Source organism: Phoca vitulina, unplaced genomic scaffold (assembly GCF_004348235.1).
Source record: "Phoca vitulina isolate PV1807 unplaced genomic scaffold, GSC_HSeal_1.0 scaffold29, whole genome shotgun sequence".
Taxonomy (NCBI): Eukaryota; Metazoa; Chordata; class Mammalia; order Carnivora; family Phocidae; genus Phoca; species Phoca vitulina.
Window position 1 is genome coordinate 23,640,603 of NW_022589732.1, and position 21,163 is coordinate 23,661,765.

At 40.7% G+C, this 21,163-nt stretch overlaps 1 protein-coding gene across 1 annotated transcript in view; it reads right to left on the bottom strand.

Moving 5' to 3' along the window:
* Window positions 1-256: 256 nt before the first annotated feature.
* The window catches only part of GRID1 (glutamate ionotropic receptor delta type subunit 1), a 774,024-nt gene continuing 753,117 nt past the window's right edge, over window positions 257-21,163 (bottom strand). The window contains exon 16 of the mRNA XM_032423996.1: window positions 257-349. Coding sequence (XP_032279887.1) covers window positions 305-349 — 45 coding nt within the window. The 3' untranslated portion in view covers window positions 257-304. The remainder of the gene's footprint in view (window positions 350-21,163) is intronic.

A 21,163-nucleotide genomic window follows, 5' to 3' on the forward strand; every position in this document is an offset into this window, starting at 1 on the left:
TTTGGACATGTGGCAGGGCTATTTCATGCCTAAAAACAATTTGCAGGCCTGAAGATTCCCTGCTTTTATCTTGATATGAGCTGGGCTCCTGGGCTTCCTGGTAGTGGCTGATGAACTGGGAGAACCTAGTCCCAAAATCACACATACTAAGTAGGCGCACAGATGCCCCCAGTGCTCCCATCATGTGCTCCCGACCTGTCTCTCATTTAGTCCCGAGCTGCAGTGGATGGTTTCATATAAGCTCAGGCTCACCTTGAGGGACAGCGATCCGCTTCAAGCAGGAGCCAGGCATCTGTCAGCTTTGCTACTCGGCCAGGACCTTGTCGGACACCACGGTTATCAGCTCGGCCTGTGTGTAAGCACAGCCAGAAGTACAAAGGAATTAGGCCAACCTTTCCATCTCCTTCTCATGCTTTGTTCCTACACATCACTCAGCCATATCTGAGCTTCTCAATACGTCCCTCAGAATATCACGCTCTCAAAAGCCTATGCTTTGTCCTTCATTTCTTCCCTTATCCACCTGGCTGATTGCTACTCATTTTTCACAATTCCACTCATTTTGTGACTTTTCTAGAAAGCCTTTTATCCTTCCCCTCCCCACTTCTGTTATGTCCCTTCTCTGTGTTCACATTCTTCTTTGAATCCCGCCAGCATAGAAGTACTTAACAGTTTCTCCTGTTATCAATAAGATCTTCTTTCTCTCCCATATATATATATATATATATATATATATGTTGGAAGCACTGTAAAGGACAGAAGATGCGTCAGCTACCTCTGTATTTGCATTGCTAGTGTGTGACAAACAGCTGACGCTTGGTAAATATTTGCTGAATGAACAAGGGCTTTGCAGTTAGGCTCAGAATCCTACTGCCACCAAATATACCATCTTGCATAAGACCAGTATCAAAATTAGTAGAGACCTCAAGAGAATGTATTTGCCACATAGGATCATTCAATAAATGCTGAACTCTTATTTGAGCTAGAAAAACAAAAACAGACACGAAACACTCAAGAGAGTGAGGTAAGTGAATATAAATGCGACAGAACTGATCATAAGAGTTTTAATTATTTAATGAGTCAGAGTGTGGGTAAGTGTATGAGCAACTGCAGAGTGTGGGTAAGTGTATGAGCAACTGCTTCAGGGAGTTACAAGAAAGGACCAGAATTAGCTAAAGACCATTATTATTAATTTAAGAAATGCTTATGGGATGCCTCGTTTATTCCAGGTGAACTGTTTAGTAAGACTGAGCTTATATGAGAAACTGTCTCAGTATTCACCAAGCTGAGAGTAAAAGAATGTGCATACTTGCTTTGAAAAAATTTTATTTTTTTAAATTATTATTTATTTTATTTTTCCCCCAGTTTGGAAGAATTTTATTTTATTTTATTTTTTCATGTTCATTTAAACATTTTTAATATCCTGAAGGTAAAATTTGAGTTCCAGGCAGTAGGAGATCCTGCCACTGACTGGTCCTAGTTCCGCTAGGTTTTGAACGACAACAGGTCACTTGGGCCTGATGCTTCTCTCCTTCAATTTAATCCTGAGTCTAACCATTAAGGATAATTGTAAAAATTATCAGGACTAACTACAATTCTGTTAAATGTAGATAGAAGAAGGAAGTGTCAAAGCACTTAGGAATCTTCAGACAAAATTTTTAATTTGTTGCTACCTGGCCAGGGTCCAAAGGTAGAATTGATGTTGCCCTAGTTTTGATTTTGTAACTTCTCTTCATCATCCGCAAATGTCTGGAGCAGCAAACAGAAAGGGCAGGGGCTTGGGAACCAAATTGAGTCTGCCTTTTATTCACATGTTTGTAAACTTGAGCAAATTGGTTTTCCTCTTGGAACCTTGGTTTATTTACGGGAAATATGCGGGCAAAACTGTCTGTCTTGCAGAATTGAATGAGCTAAATCGAGCGGGCCTGGCCTGGTGACAAAGATTCTTTGGTTGGCCAAACTTTGGTCAGGCTCCTGAACCTTCTCCTGGGCTCATGTGTATGCACTTGCTTGTAAAATCCAGTTTTAGCCAGAACCCTGCTAAATCACTTTAGCAAGAATCCCTTAGCCTCTGTGACTCATCAGCCTCAGCCTCCATATCCTATCCTCCACTGGTCATCCCCCAGGAGATACCTGATCCACCTGCCCTGCCTTCAGCAAGAATCCTGTTGTCCATCTAGCCGGAAACCCCTTACTCCTGAGGTTTCCTTTAAGTAATTTTCCATCCACTGACCTCAGCCTGCTCCTTGGATGTAAATTCCCACTTGCACATCTGTATTCAGAATTGTGTCCAACCTCTCTCCCCCTCCCCCTGCTGTAAAATCCCATTACCGTGGGCCCATGGCAATGGTCCTAAATAAAGTCAGCTTTATCATCTTTGACAAATTCATTGTATATTTTTTCCCTTAATATCAGACCCTGGGAGTGAGGGACTGACAAAAGTTTCCCTTTTCCTTTCCCCAGAGTCAAGATCCCTGCTATTGGGATTCTTTACTTCACCTTTTAAGATTCTTGAGGCTTTTGCTCCCTACCTGCTCCTCTAGTCCAAAGTTCCGTGTTAGAAAGAATTAAGAGGCACAATAGTTTGGAGCAAAGGACCCAAAGGCAAGAATTCCTTGTCTCCTCTTTGTACTTTTAAGGTGTCCAGAGCAGCAGTTTCTTGCCGGCACTAGCCGTGACTTGGATGAAAAGGGCCGGTGTCCTGGAAAGAACTGGAGATTCTGGTATTTTTGCTTTCAGTTTTGCAGTGAAAATATTTGAAATGCGGGTGTAAATGTCCATTTGTGATTATAATCTCACACTTTATCTTCATTTCTGATTGCTCTTTAATCAGCAATAGCTTGGAACACGTCAGCTTTCTGTCTCTTCCCCTGTTAAGCAAGTAATGATCTGTAAACAAAGGCTTGAAGAAGTGCTACTTAGAGGGACTTCTTCATCCTTTTGTAATGTAAAGAGTGTTTTCCTCCTGCAAATGAGTCCACACCCACTAATTTAGCCTTTGCAGGTAGTATATTCAGAGGCTCCATTTACCTCTTCTGTGTAGAGTTTAATTACACATGAAAGGGTATGCATTAGCTCTCCCTTGCCACTGTAATAAACTGCTGCAGATTTAGCATCATAAAACAAAATTTTGTTTATTGGCTCCTACTTCCGTAGGTCAGAAGTCTGAGGGGGCTCTGCTCTCACCAAGGGAAAGGGGCTAGGCTCTGGGTCTCACCAAGGGAAAGCAAGATGTGGCCTGACTGGGGCCTTTTCTGGAGGCTCTGGGAAAGGATCCACTCCCAAGCTCACAGAGATTGTTGGCAGAATTCCATCCTGGCTGTCAGCAGGGGATGCTCTCTGCTTCTGGAAGCCACTGACCAAGGTTCCTTCTCACAAGGTCTCCTACCTCTCACTCTTCACAGCTCTCCGAGTTTTCTCTCTGCTACCAGAGAAAGTTCTGCACTTTAAGGCTCATATGGTTAGATCACATCCATCTGAATAATCTCCGTTTTGCTACATGTAGGGGCCAAGGGCAGGCCACCTCAAAATGTGCCACTTTGGCATATTGATTATTTTAAAGAAAAGTCACTTCAGAGACAGCCTGGGCAAGCAGGACACTCAGAGCCTCCTCTGTCTCCCTTCTGAAAGCAGGAAAGAAATCTCCCATGGGAAAGGTAACATAGCGGGAGGTAAAGACACATCCTTATGACCAGAGATAGGAAATTTAGAGCCAAGAAGGCTGTTATCAACAACCTTGGTTACTTTTCACTAATTTACTACCCCAGCCCAAATTCTGTTTAGAATTCCTTACTAAGTGAAACTCCCAAGTTTCCTTTGTCTTGTCAGTTCCTTGTAGATTTGTTGTCTCTTTGTCTAAAAAGTATAAAAACTGCCTGCCTTGGTCATTTCTTTAGGTCTCAGTTTCATTATTGGGTCTGTGTGTGCAGGTAATGAAACTTTGGTTTTTCTCCTTGTTAATCTGTCTTATGTCAGTTTAATTCTTCATTAAAGATCTTGGAAGGGTAGAGGAAGAATTTTTCCTTCTCTACATGGGTCAAGTGTGCGACATCACACAACACAACCATGGGAATAATATCTGCACATCCACAGGTTCCAGGGATTAGGGTGTAGAATCTTCACTGCTGTTCCTAGAACTTCTACCTGCCACAGTTACATTTCTACAGAAGGATGGTTTCCCTCCCTGTTTCCTCTTCCATGTTCTCTTAAATGTTCTCAAAGAGGATAGATTAGAAAGATCAGGAGATTGGGGCGCTTGGGTGGCTCAGTCGGTTAAGCATCTGCCTTCGGTCCCGGTCGTGATCCCAGGGTCCTAGGGATTGAGTCCCGCGCTCGGGCTCCCCGCTCATCAGGAAGTCTGCTTGTCCCTCTCCCTCTGCCAGCTTGTGCTCTCTGTCTCTGTCTCTCTCTCTCTCTCAAATAAATAAATAAAATCTTAAAAAAAAAAAAAAAAAAAAAGACCAGGAGATAGAATAAAAGTGAGCAGGGCAGAGTGAGAAATCAAATAAAAACAGAGATTGCTCAACAATTTTCTTGAGTTAACATCACTGAAAAATCAGAGCTTGTGTGATGGAGTCAACTCAGTTTCTGAAGTAGCTAGTTAAGACGGAGGAGGAACATAGACAAAGTCAAAGTTTCCTTGTGTTGGGAAGAATAATCTCCTGGAGCCTGATGATTTAGCTAGGTTGTCTGAGGTTCTAGATTATGTATCTAATGCCTGACAGTGCCCTTTGATAGGAGTAGGTAATCAACATTTGTCTATCAACTATTGGATTAGTTAAAAACAGGACCAGAGTAAGGTAAGAAAGTTCTTAATTAAAACCAGATGTTTATTTCCTTAGGAATTCATTTATACTTTTATTTTAATTATCTATTTATTTATATTTAAATATATGCCACAGTGTGCTATCACCAAAGCTTTTGAAATAGTTTGTTAAACTCTTCCATCTGCTCTGGGCAGACAAAGCCTCCCCCATCCAGAATAAATACAGTATGAAAAGTATCTAGCCCATAATTCTGATTGCATTCACTCATTTCTCAGTAAATGTCCAGGGTTTACAATATGCTAGACAGCGATGTGGGTTTGGGAGACACACTAATATGGTTCTGGGAGAACAAGACCAGCCCAGTCCCTGTCCTCATGGAACTTCTATTCTAGACCTTTGTGAAGTAAGTGGCCATACAGGTGCGAAGTTAGGGCCTACAGAACAGTGGCAGCTTTTAGAACCGGGCCCAAGATAGACATGTGTCAAGTGCGAGAGATCCTGTTACAGGCCCCGAGTTTGGCCCGAGTGATGTTTAAAGCCAAGGTGGTGTCCCTGTTATGCATGAGGAGAGCTCCGTTGCCTCCTGGAAACTCCAGCCTTCCCCTGAGCCTGCCTGGGAAGGTGATGGAATCCAATAGGAAGAGTTAACCTAGAGGCATCAAGCAGGCTTATCTAGGAAATGTAGGTGCATCGCATCATTCAAAGTACATAACAAAATCTGGTTTTGCCTAGGACTTTGGGTAAGGTAGTGATTTAAGCACAGGTATCTAACTGCCTCTATTTCCATTAATTTCAGTAGAAGGATTCATACATAATAAAAATAGGGAAAATTTTTCATCAGGCTTGAGTTGCAATCAAAAGTAAAAAATACACTTCAGGGACGCCCTGGTTGCTCAGTCATTAAGCGTCTGCCTTTGGCTGAGGTCATGATCCCAGGGTCCTGGGATCGAGCCCCGCATCGGGCTCCCTGCTCAGCGAGAAGCCTGCTTCTCCCTCTCCCACTCCCCCTGCTTGTGTTCCCTCTCTCGCTGTCTCTCTCCCCTGTCAAAATAAATAAATAAATAAATAAATAAATAAATAAATAAATAAACAAACTTCAGGGATTTCTAAATTATACCTTATTTCATCCAGGGGGAAACAAACAGGTGAGCCTGAATCTCCAGAGGGTCATTGAGTAGGTTGAGAAAGCAGAGTCAATGAGAGAATCGGTTCATAAACAAACTTCAAAAATTAAATTTGACAAAATCTTGGCTGATTGGGACTTGCAGATGCCAACTGAAAGATGGGAGAACAGCGGTGAACTACTACCTTGAAGCTAGCACAGGAGGGAAAAGAGAAAAAGCCCATCACACCCCCAAGGAGCACACGGCTACCCTGTCCCCATGAGGGAGGTGAGAAAACCCTGATGGAGCTCCACTCCCCCGTCACCACGAGAGACAAAGGGCAAGTCTGTGAAGGCAGGACCGGCTTCAGGCAGCTCTCCTCCTCCAGTCTTTTTGATCTGAAGAAGCAGTACTTGAAAGCCACTGCACTGAGTGCCCCCAGCCTCAGGAGCTTGGAGAAAGTGGCCAGTGTAGCCACCCTGGGCTCTTGCATGGGATCGTGAACAGCCCCACAGCCAAAGGAGCTTTTGCCTACCCGGTGCACACTGCATCTCACAGAGAAGACAGGGATACACCACAATCCCTCCCAGTGGTAGAGTCAGTTACAGAGCTAGGATTCTAAATGAAACGATCAGATCTCAGATGCTGCGCTCTTCCTGACTACAGTAGGTCGCCTCTTTCAGGAAGAACACTGAGCACTGCTACAAAGGGTAGCCTGGTTCATGGGAAGCCATGGCAGAAAGTTGGCCCTGGTGTCACCTCACCAAAGAAAAAGAAGAATGGTAGGCATTATATGGGTCTAATGGGACTATGCAAACCATGGCTCCCGCCACGCTCTGCTCAAGGCTGCAAAATTGCTGGATTTTTTCATCAGTTATTAGAAAGAACCCTTTTTTCCCCCTTTGTGTGTCCTTAGAGCATTTGGTCAGAGATCATCATAATTCTCTAACAACTCACATCAGTTACTATTTCACTAATGTGGGACAATGCTGGCTAATTGCAAGATTTGGGCTCTAAGGGTGAAACCACACTTTCTGGGAATCAGGAATAGAGAAAAGCCCTGCCTGTGGCAAGTGTCTTCAACAGGGAAGTACCAGTCCCCAGAGAGAAGCATGTTCTCAGAGGGCCAGCCTCCCCCCGGCCAGAGCACGTGTTCTCTGATGACCACCGTGGGCGCCTGGATGGGAGCTGGGGCATGTCCGTGCAAAAGGCACAAAGTAGCTGGGAGCTCTAACCATGACAATGAGACAAACTCATCTTGTCTCCATTGCCCAAGGAAGGGACATGGACAGAGAGGAGAATGTAGAGGCAATGGGCTTCCCGGGCTCTCAGAAGCAAGGCACCCACACTCGGGCTATTAATGGGAAAAGGAGAGCTCTGAAGTGAAGTAGCCCTGGGTTCAAATGCCAGCTCAGCTCTTCATTACATGAGTGACCTGGACTCTTCCACACAGGGAGAGTTAGTATAGGAATCGAACGTTACAGGGATGTTAGCCTAGCAAGTGACTGTCACTCACATGCAGACCCATTCTTACCCTCGTCCACCCTAGTTTATTTTCCACACATCAGCATGACACTCAAAGTGAACTTTTAAAATCATGGACAGGACCATGCAGTCCCCCCATTCCGGCGCTTCCGTGGCTCATCGTCACCCTGAAGCAGCCTCCCCGTGGTCTGCACAGCCTGTCCATGTCTGCTATTCCAACCCCATCTTCATCCGCCTCCGCTTTGCATGCTGGGCTACAGCTCCACCGATGGAATCACTGCCTCCCCACTTGCCAAGTGTGCCCCAACTCAGGGCCTTTGCACGTGCTGTTCCTTCCCACACAATACTCTTCCTCAGATATTTATGTGGCTCACTCCTTCAGTTTATCAAGGTCTCTGCTCCAAGGCTAGTCTTCAGAACACTCTTCACTGACCAATCTATCAAAAATAAGGATCTCTCAAAGACAAGTACTATATGATCTCACAGATATGAGGAATTTGAGAAACAAGACAGAGGATCATAGGGGAAGGGAGGAAAAAATGAAACAAGATGAAACCAGAGAGGGAGACAAACCAGCAGAGACTCTTAATCTCAGGAAACAAACTGAGGGTTGCTGGAGTGGTGGGGGGTTGGAGGGATGGGGGGGCTGGGTGATGGACACTGGGGAGGGTATGTACTATGGTGAGCACTATGAATTGTATAAGACTGATGAATCGCAGACCTGTACCTCTGAAACAAATACATTACATGTTTAAAAAAAAAAAAGAAGGTAGTAGGAAGGGAAAAATGAAGGGGGGAAATCAGAGGGGGAGACGAACCATGAGAGACTACGGACTCTGAGAAACAAATTGAGGGTTTGGGGGAGGGGGATGGGCTAGCCCGGTGCTGGGTATTAAGGAGGGCACATACTGCATGAAGCACTGGGTGTTACATGCAAACAATGAATCATGGAACACTACATCAAAAACTAATGATGTAATGTATGGTGATTAACATAACATAATAAAATAAAATTTAAAAAAAGATATATATAAAAAAAATAACGATCTCTCTGTGCTTTATCTCCTTGCCCAACTTTCATCACTTTCTTAGACATCACATTATACACTTATTTATTCATCTATTGTCTGCTTTCTGTAACACACTGTGGGTTCCGTCCTCCATAAGCCAACACCTAGATCAGTGCTGGCAGAGATAATTCATAAATGTGAGTTACCTTTGTTTTCCTCTTCTCATTCCCCACCCTCTCTCACAACTCCCTAGCCCCTAGAATCTCATTTCAGAAGACAGGACAATCAGAGGCGTGTTTTCATAATTGAAGGAGTCAAGCTGCCCATGCTAAGACAGGGACCACCACCTTCACCTGTGAAATCCACATCAAGATTTCATGCTGTCTACTTCCTCCTCTGTGTCCTGGCCACACGGAGCTTCCTGAGCTCTGTGTCCATTTCCACCACCAAGAGGAAGCAGGACATAAAAGCTCACTCCCAGGACTGCCTGCCTCATCTTTGGGCCTCCAGTTCCTGCTCCCCAGTAAGTGCCCAAGTGTATCAGTAAGCTCTGCAGTCTCTGGTTCGTATCATTCTAGGCACCTGGTGAGCTTTATGAACCTTTATGGCACTTGATACACAATAAATAATGATACACTGTCCGATGGCCCCTGCGTGACCGCTGCTATGATGAACCGTTCAGGAGGAAGTCATAACCATGAGCAAATAGCAGAGCAAACAAAGAAACAATCTGTTGTGTTGCCCCTTAAAAATAAATCTAGGAACACGGAGATTCATCAGGAGTTGAAATATTTTGTTGACAAAGCCACAGGGACAATAGGTGTGTTTAAATGTGCCTTTTTTTTTTTTTTTTTTTTTGCCCAGCTTCACTGTGGTGTGCTAACATACCTTTATCCAGCCCTCAAAGCCACATGAAGGCAGAGGAGCCACCTGGGGCTAGGGAGAGAGCAGGCTTGGACCCCTGGTCATAGTTTGTGGGCAATGACTCAGCCGTATTATGTCTGGGAAGCTGGTTTCCTTCTGACCCCCAAAGGCCAGCAGTTGGGTGTTCAGAAATGGGCAGTAATGAGTGTTTGGTCCTTTAACAGACCCTAGTCACTTTATATATCCTGGGCTATATTTCATTCTTTTTAAATTCTTGTATGTGTTAAAGGGACTTGAGGAAAGGGAGCAGTATTTTGCAGTTTTTGTCCCAGGAAAGGTATATTGCTGAAGGTCTGAATGCCTAATAGCAACAAAACACATGGTTCCAAAGATTGGATTCTATTAAAAAAACTGATGGATCTACTATAAGATTCCATTTACAGAATAACCTTGAAATGACAAAATTACAGTGATGGAGAACAGATCAGTGGTTGCCCAGTGTTCGGTGTGGGGGAGGGTCTGACCATTCAGAGGTAGCATGAAGGAGTTTCTTCATAGTGATAGAAGAGTTCTGTTTTGGGGGCACCTGAGTGGCTCAGCCGGTTAAGCGTCTGCCTTCGGCTCAGGTCGTGATCCCAGGGTCCTGGGATCGAGCCCCACATCAGGCTCCCTGCTCGGTGGGGAGTCTGCTTCTCCCTCTCCCTCTGCCTGCCCCTCTCCCTCCCCCTGCTCCTGCTCGCTCTCTCGCTCTCTCTCTCTATCTCAAATAAATAAATAATCTAAAAAAAAAGAAGAGTTCTGTTTTGACTGTGGTGTGCTGAAATATCATAGTACTATACACCACCACCACCACCATCAAAACCTGCTGGGAACCAAATAAGGTTTATAGTTTAATCAATAGTACTGTGCCACTGCCAACTTCCTGGTTTTGAAAATGCACAATGGTATATAAAATACTATCACTGGGGAATGCAGGGTGAATACACAGACACTATTCTCTTTGCAACTTACATGAGTCTAAAGTTAGTTTAAAATAAAAAGTTAAAAAACTGCAAGGAAAAAAAAAAAAAAAAACACCTGATGGCAAGTTTTCAGTTCTGTTAAGTGGAGTAACTATGCTCCCATGTCTCTCCCACTGCTGTGACTTCAATACTTGGGGGAGCTATTTTAGGACTCTGAAAAGTAAATAGTAGCAGGTGGATTGGGAAAGAAGACCAGAATTCAAAATACCATCAAAATAGTGGTGAGTTTACATGTTTTTTTCCTCCAAAATCCCTTGGCCTGCATGTGATTCAAACCGAAACTTAGCGGTGACCATCAGCACAGAGAGACCTCTAGGAAGAGCCCTCTGGTCCTCACTCCAGGAGCTGGAAAGGGAGGTCAGAAATTGCAAAGAGAATGGGAAAATCCCCTGGAGTTTTGCTGTTGTTGTTTTTGTTGATTTATTTTCTTTTCTCTGGTGTCTCATGCCCAGTCCCCAAGTGCTAATATGGTAGAAGTGGCAGAAGCCTCTCCAGTCAGTCAGTGGGGTTGGGATCTCAGGAATATAGAGTGAACCACCATTGCTTTTTTTTTCCATGTCCTCTTTCCACTTGACCCCAGACATAGGTGCAGTCTCAGAAGTGCAGGGTAGAGGAGGGAAAATAAAGCCACAGCACTTTGGAGGATAAAAAGGAGGCACTCCAGAGGGGCCCTTTGTAATCTGTTAAAAACTGATGGATATATTGGACCCAGGAGACTGTGAAGAATGAGGATATCAAGAAAACCACCCCACAAAGTGGTATCAGAACTCCTGGGCTCACTTCACACTACACACACATGGATCTGATTCAACTGAGTATAAGAAAGATTGAGAGAACTGAACTAACAAATAGATCATTGTTCAGGTCCGAGACTGAGTACAGGGTGGCACATACCTGGGACAATTCTGAATAGCACTGCAAGACATTAAACACTAACCTGAGATTGGATGCCCAGACCACAGAAGGTAAGATGAAACTTGTAGTCTGTACTAAACCAGGGCAATTGACTACTAAAAGATCAATACCAACATTTTCCATAGAATTTAGATAAGACCCAGAAATACATACATCATATTCAAAATACCAGGAAACAATCCAAAACTATTTGCCTTACAAAACAAACAAACAAACAAACAAACCAAGAAATGTTCAATTTGTATGGGAAAAGATAATCAACAAATGTCAATATTACAGTGATGTTGGAATTACCCGATAAAGAGTACAAAGCAGCTATTACTAAATGATCCAATAAGCAATATTACTATAAACACTCAACAAAAAGGGCAAAATAGAAAGTCAGCAAAGAAATAGAATATATAAAAAAGAACCAAATAGAAATTTTGGAACTGAAATGTATAATAACCAAAATTGAAAACTCATTGGATGGACTTAATAGCAACAACAGAGAGAAAACAGGCTGAAAAAATAATGAACAGAGCTCCAGAGACTGTGTGACAATAACAAGAGATTAACATTCATGTCACTGGAATTCTAAAAGTGGAGAGGTACAGTATTGGAAAAGTATCTGAAGAAGAAATGGTTGAAAATGTCCTAATTTTGGCAAAAGACATAAGTCTATAGATCCAAAGTCAGTAAAACCTAACCAGGATAAACCCAAGGAAAATCCATACCCAAACATTATAATCAAACTGCTGAAAATTAAAGCGAGTAAAAAAAATTATGAAAGTATTAGAAGAAAACAACACATTATCTTTAAAGAAGCAGTGATTTCAAATGACTGCATATTTCTCATCAGAAATCATAAAGGCCAGAAAGAAGTAGCACTTTTTTTTTTTTTTCTGTCAAGTGCAGTAGTGAGAAGGGGGGAAAGAGTAGAATAGGGAGTTTGATCTGTAACTGACTGTGAACAATCAGTTGAGATAATTTAATACCTTCAGACCAGCCAGAAGTACCATATTTTTTAAATGATGAAACAAAAGTCCTATTGACCAAGAATTCTACCTACTGTGAAATTATCCTCTGGAGTTAAAATAAAATAAAGACATTCCCACATGAAGGAAAATTAAGACAATTTTTGTTAGCAGATTTGCTTAAAAAAGAATTGCTGGTTCTTCAGACAGAAGAGAATTGATACCAGAAGGAAACTTGAAACATTAGGAAGGAAGGAAGAGCAACAGAAATAGTAAATATCTTGGTCAATGTGTTAGACTATTCTCCTCTTCTCAAGTTCCAAAAATATATTCAATGGTTGAAAATGAAAAATTTTAACATTGTCTAATGAGGTTTTTAATGTAAATTGTAGTATGTAAGACCACTATAACATAAGAGGGAGGGCAAAGATTCTATATGATGATAAATTTTATAAATTCCACTTGATGTGATAAAATATTTTGGAGTCAATAGAAAATAAAGTATGCGGGGCGCCTGGGTGGCTCAGTTGGTTAAGCGACTGCCTTCGGCTCAGGTCATGATCCTGGAGTCCCTGGATCGAGTCCCGCATCAGGCTCCCTGCTCGGCGGGGAGTCTGCTTCTCCCTCTGACCCTCCCCTGTCTCATGTGCTCTCTCTCTCAAATAAATAAATAAAATCTTTAAAAAAAATAATAATAATAAAGTATGCATTTTGTGACTGTAAGAATTGCCACTAACAATCTATATAAGCAGATAAAGTCAAAATTACAATAGATAAATTAAAATGTAATTTAAAAAACATAAAATTTGCCCAATGACAGGGGAATGAAAAATAGAGGAAACAGTCAGAAAACAGACAATCAAATAGTAGACCTAAATCTAAACCTATCAGTAATTATATTAAATGCAAACAGTATAAAAACAGCAATTAAATGAGAGAAGTTTTCAGAATGGATTTTTAAAAATGACCCAACTATATGCTGTCTACAACAAACTCACTTCAAATATAATGAAATAGGTAAAAAGATAGACAGTTATGTCTCATGAAAACATTAATCCAAACAGAGCTAGAGTAACTATATTAATATCAGATAGGGGCACCAGGATGGCTCAGTTGGTTAAGCATCTGTCTTTGGCTGAGGTCATGATCCGGAGGTCCGGGGATCAGCCTCACGCCAGGCTCCTTGCTCAGCAGGGAGCCTGTTTCTCCCTCCCCCTCTGCCTCTCCCCACTGCTTGTGCACACACGCTCTCTCTCCCTCAAATAAATAAAATCATTTTTAAAAATCAGACAAAGAAGACTTCAGAATAGAAAAAGTTACCAGGGATTATAAGGGTCATTGCATGTTGATCAAAGATTCAATTCATGAAAAAGAAATACAATCCTACATGCATATGTACCCAAGAACAGAGCCAATATGCAAAAACTGACAGAAATTAAAAGAGAAATGGGAACATTCACAGTTATATTTGAAGAATTCAATACACATCGCTGAGTAATAGAACTAGAAGTCAGACTATTAGCAAGGATTTTGAAGAATTAAACAAACCCACAAACCAATTGGATCAAAATGACATTTATAGAACACTCCACCCAACAATAGCAGAATACACGTTCTTCTTAAGTCCACATGGAACATTCACCAAGATAGTCCATATTCTGGGCCATAAAACAAACTTCAATACATTTAAAATAATTAAATCCTAAGTATGTTTTCAGATCTTAATGAAATTAAAATAGAAATCAATAACAGATAACTGGAAAATCTCCAAACACATCAAACAAAACACTTCTAAATAATCCATAGGTCAAAGAGGAAGTCCCAAAGTAAATTAGAAAAAAAAAATGTGAACTTAAATAAAAATTAAAATACAACAATATCAAGAGTTTGAGGTATATTTAAACAATGCTTGGGGTGAAATTCATAGCAACAGTGCTTTTATTGGAGAAGAAAAAATGTCTCAAATCAATAATCTGTGCTTCTAACTTAATAACTGAGAAAAGGAAGAGTAAAATAACTCAAAACAAACATAAAGAAGGAAATAATAAAGATAAGAATAAAATTCAATAAAATTTGAAAACAAAAAATAAATATTAATGAAAGCAAAAGTTAATTCTTTGAAAGATTAATAAAATTAATAAACCTCTATCAAAACTGATAAAAAAGGAAGAAGACACAAGCTACCAATTGTGGAAATCAAAGAAGACTTTTCACTAAAGATGCTGTAGACATTTAAAAGGATAACAAGTGAATATTCTGCCTAACTCTTTGCACTCTGTTCAAAATTTACTTAAGATGGTGCAATTCCTTGAAAACTGTAAACTATCCAACTCACACAAGATAAATAATCTTGTAAATATTAGAGAAATGGAATAAATATTAGAGAAATGGAATTTGTAGTTTAAAAATCTTCTGAAAAAGAAATCCTCAGGCCCAGATGGTGTTACAGGTGAATTATATGAAAGATTTAAAGAATTAACACCAACCATACACAATGTCTCTCAGATAATAGAACAAAGGGAAACATTTCGTAAATCATATTATGAAGCCCATATCACCCTGTAGCAAAACTAGACGAAGACCATAGAAAAAAAGACAACTACAGACCAATATCCTTCATCAAAAGATGCAAAAACTGGGGCCCCTGGGTGGCTCAGTCAGTTAAGCATCTGACTCTTGGTTTCAGCTCAGGTCATGATCTCAGGGTCCTGGGATTGAGCCCATGTCAGGCTCAGTGCTCAGCGCAGAGTCTGTCTGTCCCTCTCTCTCTGCTCCTCCCCCCCACTCTCTCTCTGTCATAAATAAATAAAATCTTTACCAAAAAAAAAAAAAAGCAGAAACTATCAACACCATACTACCAAATTACATGAAGTAATATAAGCATAATCATAATACACCACAACCAAGTGGGATTTATCCTAAGAGAATAAGGTTGGTATTTTAAAAGCAATCAATGTGATCCACCATATTCAAAGTTCAAAGAAGAAAAGATACATTATCAGATCAACTGATGGAGGAAACTAGTTTGAAAAAATTCAGTATTAATTGATGATAAAATGTAGGAATAGAAGGGAACTGGATAAACTGGGCTTCATCAAAACATAAAACTTTTGCTCTAAAAAAGACACTGTTAAGAGAATACAAAAACAAGTCACAGACTGGGACAAAATAGTTGCCAAACACATATCCAATAAAGGGCTATGAAGAACTCTCAAAATATATGAAGAACTCTTAAAACTTTAAAGCAAGGAGACAAATAACTCAATTAAAATGGGCAAAAGATGTAAACAGACAATTAACCAAAGAAGATAAACAGATGGCAAATAAACATATGAAGAAAATGTTAAATATCACATGTTACTAAGTATGGCAAATTAAAATAACAATAATATACCACTGCATACTCTTTGGCAGAGTTTACATCTGGAACACTTGACAACACCAAATGCTAGTGAGGATTTGGAGCAACAGGAACTCCCAATCATTGCTTGTGGAAATGCAAAATGGTACAGCCTCTTTGGAAGATAGTCTAGCAGTATCTTACAAAGGTAAATATGGTATTACCATACATTCCAGCAATAACTCCACCTGCTGGTCCACACAAAAACCTACACATGAATTTCCTAACTGCCAAATCTTGGAAGGAACCAAGATATTTTTCAGTAGGTAAATGGGTAAATAAACGGTGGGGCATCCAGATGATGGAATATTATTCAGCACTGAAAATGAATGAGCTATCAAGCCACAAAAAGACATGAAGGAAACTTAAATGCCTATTATTAAGTGAAAGAAATCATTCTGAAAGGGCCACATACTGTATGATTCCTACCATATGACATTCTGAATTTTAAGCAAAACTATAGAAAAAAAAAAGATCAATGTATCAATGTTTGCTAGGGACTGAGGGATGAATAGGTAGAGCACAGGAGATTTTTAGGGCAGTAAAGCTATACTGTATGATGGATACATGACATTTGCATTGGTCAAAACCCATAGAACTGTACAACTCAAAAAGCAAATCCTAATGTAAACTATGGGATTCCATTAATAATAATGTATCAATATTGCTTTGTCAATTCTAACAAAAGTACCACATTAATACAAGATGTTGATAACTATATATGGGAGATGGGGTAGAGGACTGGTGTATGGGAACTCTGTACTGTCTGTTCAATTTTCTGTAAAACTAAAAGTGCTCTAAAAATAGTCTATTAATTAAAAATCACTGAACTATACACTAAAATAAAATCCATTTTACTCTACCGATCATTTAAAAAGCAAGTTGAAAATAAAAGTCATGTATTCTTCCTCTTCTTTCACTCCATTAATTAGTGTCAGTTGATCTCCACCTTAGAAGACTCACCAGTCCCATGGAGATTTTTCCCTTCTTCCATAGTCCATTTAGATTTTCTGGCTGATCTTACTTTCTTTTACCAAACCCACCTGTTGAGTGTGTAACCATTCAACTATCTTCCTTTTCCACCTCCACACAGAAGACACAGAACACTGCTGGAGAAAGCCTCCAAAGCAGATCCTTGGGATGGTGGTCATTACAGCATCTCTGAATTCCAGGAGGTGCCCAGTGCCCAGCATGATTCAGCGTTTGTGTTATATATTTCCCATGAGATCTTCATCCACAGTGGTGATTTTAAATCTCCACTTTTCTTAAATATCTGACCCTACCATCCTGCTTTCTCTCAGCAATTGGTGTTTCATCACAAACCAAATAGGAGTCATCACATGAGATCCACCACCAATTCACACTATTGAGCTAACAAAGGTAGCCCCATCCGGAATCATTGTTTCTTGTTTCTGCCTATTAAAATGAAAGGTTTATTCTTCCAGTTCTGTCTCCTCAAAACCTCACCCTATTAATTACTCGTCCTTCTTTTATCATTCTATTATTTTCAAAGTACCCCTCTCTGCAAGATTTTTCCTGAAAGCATTTATACTTTATTAAATTTTTTTTCCACTTGAGAAAAAAATCCCTCTTCAAATAAACATTAGAGCTTTTATCCTATTCTCTCTTCTCCTTATTAATAGCTATCTACTGTCATTATCTCTGATTCCTCACTTTCCATTCACAGCTCAATCCAAATCATCTGATTCTTTTCCATAAAAATTGTACTCACAAAGGTGCCAATGAACAGTTTGATGCCAGATCTAATGGACAATTTTTCATCTTTATTGTCCTTGATCACTTCTCAGCCCTTAAAATTTTCTCCCCTTGGTTTCTGTGACTTAATGACACTCTTATTCCATGGCTCATTTTTATTTGTTTGCCTACCTCATCACAGCCTCCACTGTCAGCTTTTATGCTTTTATTCTTCGCTTAAACATTGGTCCTCATACTCTACACATGGTCTCTAGACAACCTCTTTTACTCTATACATACAATTAAGAATATTAATTTCCCTGTAGGGTCTCTTTCTTCAGTTTTACAATCTACCGCCTACCAGTCTCCTCTGCTTATATTTCCAAAAGTACCTCAAAATTAAAATATAAATCTGAATTCATTATTCACTCTTCTTCCCCAATCCTTCCTGGATTAATTGTCAATCGAATGATCCAAATTGGAATCCTGGGGGGCATTCTGAACATATTTCTCTCCCCAACTCTTCATACCCAGGCAATTCCTAAGCCCTATTTGTTCTACCACATAAATATTTCTTGAATACTACATGTTTGTCTCCAAAGTCAATCAAACCCAAGTCCCCCCACCATCATACTTCATATGAATTGTGAAACTAGTCCCTTAACTGACCTGTTGCCTTCAATTTTTCCCCCTGTATTTTTTTTTCCACACAGCAACCAGGTTTATCTTTCTCAAGCAAGGTTCTGATCATATTACTTCTCTGATTAAAATACTTTAATAACCCCTCTGTGTTTAAACTAAAATTTTATCTCCTTACCAGAGTTAACAATCTTTCACAATTTGACCCACCAGAACTCTCCCAACTCAGCCTTCGCCACTGCCCGTACACACTCTATTTTCCAATCGTCTCAACCACGTGCAGTTTCCGGAGCTCACTGTTCTATCTCATGCCTCCAGGTCTTTGAAAACGGTGCCCCCATTCCTGAAGACTCTTAAACTATTTTTTTAATTTTATTTATTTATTTGACACAGAGAGAGACAGCGAGAGAGGGAACACAGGCAGGGGGAGTGGGAGAGGGAGAAGCAGACTCCCCTGCCGAGCAGGGAGCCCGATGTGGGGCTTGATCCCAGGACCCTGGGATCATGACCTGAGCCGAAGGCAGACGCTTAATGACTGAGCCACCCAGAAACGCTATAAACTATTTTTTTTTACCACACTAGTGTCTATGTATCCTTTATTGCTCGGTCCAGATACCTCCTTCTCTAAGCATCTTTTTTTGGGGGGATAAAGGGCTGCCACAATACTCTGTATTTATTTCTATCAGCCCTCCTCACACTATGGTGTAATGGTTAGTTACTTGCCTGCTCTCACACTAGTGGAACTTCTTGAGGGCAAATTTAAAATGCTGTGTCTTATTGATCTCTGGGTTCTTGCTGTCTAGTCCAGTAGATAATCAAAAATGTTTAAATAAGTTAGAAAATCAGGATGGAGGGAGGGAGGGATGAAGAAAGGCAGGAAGGAATGGAGGGAAGGGTGGACAAGGAAAGAAGGAAGGAGAGAGGGAGGGGAACGATGGGGGTACTATTCAAATACAATCCCTCTAAAATTACAGCTATGTAAAACTGCGTAAATACTAGCAGATATTTTATTCCTGGCATGGGATTTTGGGTGATTCCTCCCTAGTTTTGAAGCACTGTTTTTTAATGTTGTTACCTTGCTTCTAAAATTAAAACAAAATTGGGGCGCCTGGGTGGCTCAGTCCATGAAGCGGCCAACTCTTGGTTTCAGCTCAGATCATGATCTCATGGTCCTGGGATAGAACCCCATGTTGGGCTCTGCACTCAGTGGGGAGTCTGCTTCAGGATTCTCTCTCTCTCTCTCTGCCCCTCCCCCTGCTCATTTGCATGCTCTCTCTCTCTCTCTCTCTCTCTCTCAAATAAGTAAATAAATCTTCAAAAATTAAAATTAAAAATAAAACTAATTGTCTTCTGCAGATGCCTGGCAGGTATTCTTGGTATGGCAGAGAATGCTCTGTGTTCTTCAAAAGGTGTTACCTTTTCTTCATGGCACACACTTGCCTCTCTCTCTGTTAGTGTGGCCACAGGATCAAGTTCTGGCAAAGAGAATGTGAACAGTAGTGATGTGTGCCACTTCAAAGCTTAGTCCAAAAATAGCCTCCCACAGCAAACTCTGTTCTCTTTTCCATCTGTGACTAGCAAGAACTTCAAGAACCTTAAAAAGAGAAGAACCACAGATGGAAAAATCCCAGGTCCCTGAATGATGGCTTGGAAAGTTACCCAACTAGAAACCCTTGATTGTTCTTTAAATGGGTGAGACATTGGGGTGCCTGGGTGGCTCAATCAGGTAAATGGCCACTCTTGATTTCAGCTCAGGTCATGATCTCAGGGTCGTGAGACTGAGCCCCGCATCGGGCTCCACACTCAGCACAGAGTCTGCTTCAGGATTCTCTCTCCCTCTCCCTCTGTCCCTTTCCCCCCACTGCATTCACTCTCTCTCTCTAAAATAAATAAATAAATCTTTTTAAAATAAATAAATAAATAAATGGGTGAAACCTGGGTTTCTATTGCAGTAAATTATTGAGGCTTGAGAATTTATATGTATGGAGTTAAGCTAAATAATACACTTTGTGAGCAGTTTAATATGGTCTCACCTAGAATCTGAGATCACCTTGATTCATAAATGGCTTCGTCTAGGGCACGTGAGAAATTATCACCAAACTTGGTTCCTGTGGCTCTGGAATGATGAAATTTATAAATAAGTTAAAAAAATACTCTATCATGGACCATTTGAGGTAAAGGAGATAATAGAGATCTTACTGTCCATCCTCTTGATACTACACATGAGAATTCTGAGGTGCAGAAAGGGGAAGGCTAAGTCCAGTGTGGTTGGGTTAAGTCTTGCTTTTCACTCACGGGTGAGAATGCTCTCTCTGGGACAATGCACACTCCACTGAGTGTCCTGGACAGCTCATGTGCTCTGGTGTTCTAAATGCAGTCCTCCCCCTCAAACTCCAGGGGCGTTCCTCCTGAAACTGCCCTTATGGTGAGAAGGATCACTTTCCCAGATAGAGGAGAACAGTTCTTGGACCAAGAACATTCCAAGAGTTGCACTTCCCTGGTAGAATGATAGAACTTTTAGGACAACCAGTCCCCAGCCCCAAATATCTTTGTAACCATGGGGTGGCCATGAACTTCCTAAATCAGATGTAAAAAAAAGCACATAGTATGAGGTAAAGATGAGTTAATTTTTCTACATCACATTTAAGAATTCCCATTTGACAAAGGATGCCATAGATTTTGTTAACCAATGATGGACTAGAAGATTGTGGGAAAGTAGAATCCCTCACGCACTTCTGGTAGAAGTATAAAATGAGATGTTATTTGGGACTACCTGATGTAGAGCTATCTGGGAATACCTAATGAAATTACATATGTGTGCATTCTATGATCCAGCAATACATGAAGCAAACTCCTTCACAGGTCTACAAGAGGACAGGCAAAAAGGTGGAAGGGAATTATCTGTCCCTTGCTGGAAGAATAAAAGTAAAATGAGAGGGATGAACACAGGAACGCAGCACAGCACTCAGAAACACTGAGGAAGATCTGCAGAGAGCTACACAGGTAATACTAAAAATGAAACAAAACAAATCCTGAGGGAATAAAGTATAAAACAAAGCAGTGTGTGTATGTATAATGTAAATTTAAATACATAGGAAACAGCACAAAGTATATGTGTGTGTGTGTATATATATATATATATATCAAGAAAGTTTGGGGCATACAAATGCTTACATAATATAACAAAAAACCCATATACCTGCCACCCAGCTTAAGGAATAAAACATTACTGGTAAAATTCAACCCATTTGTAGTTGAAAATTAAATCTCTAAGAACACACTCCCCTCTCCCCTGACCGGAGTTGAAAGCT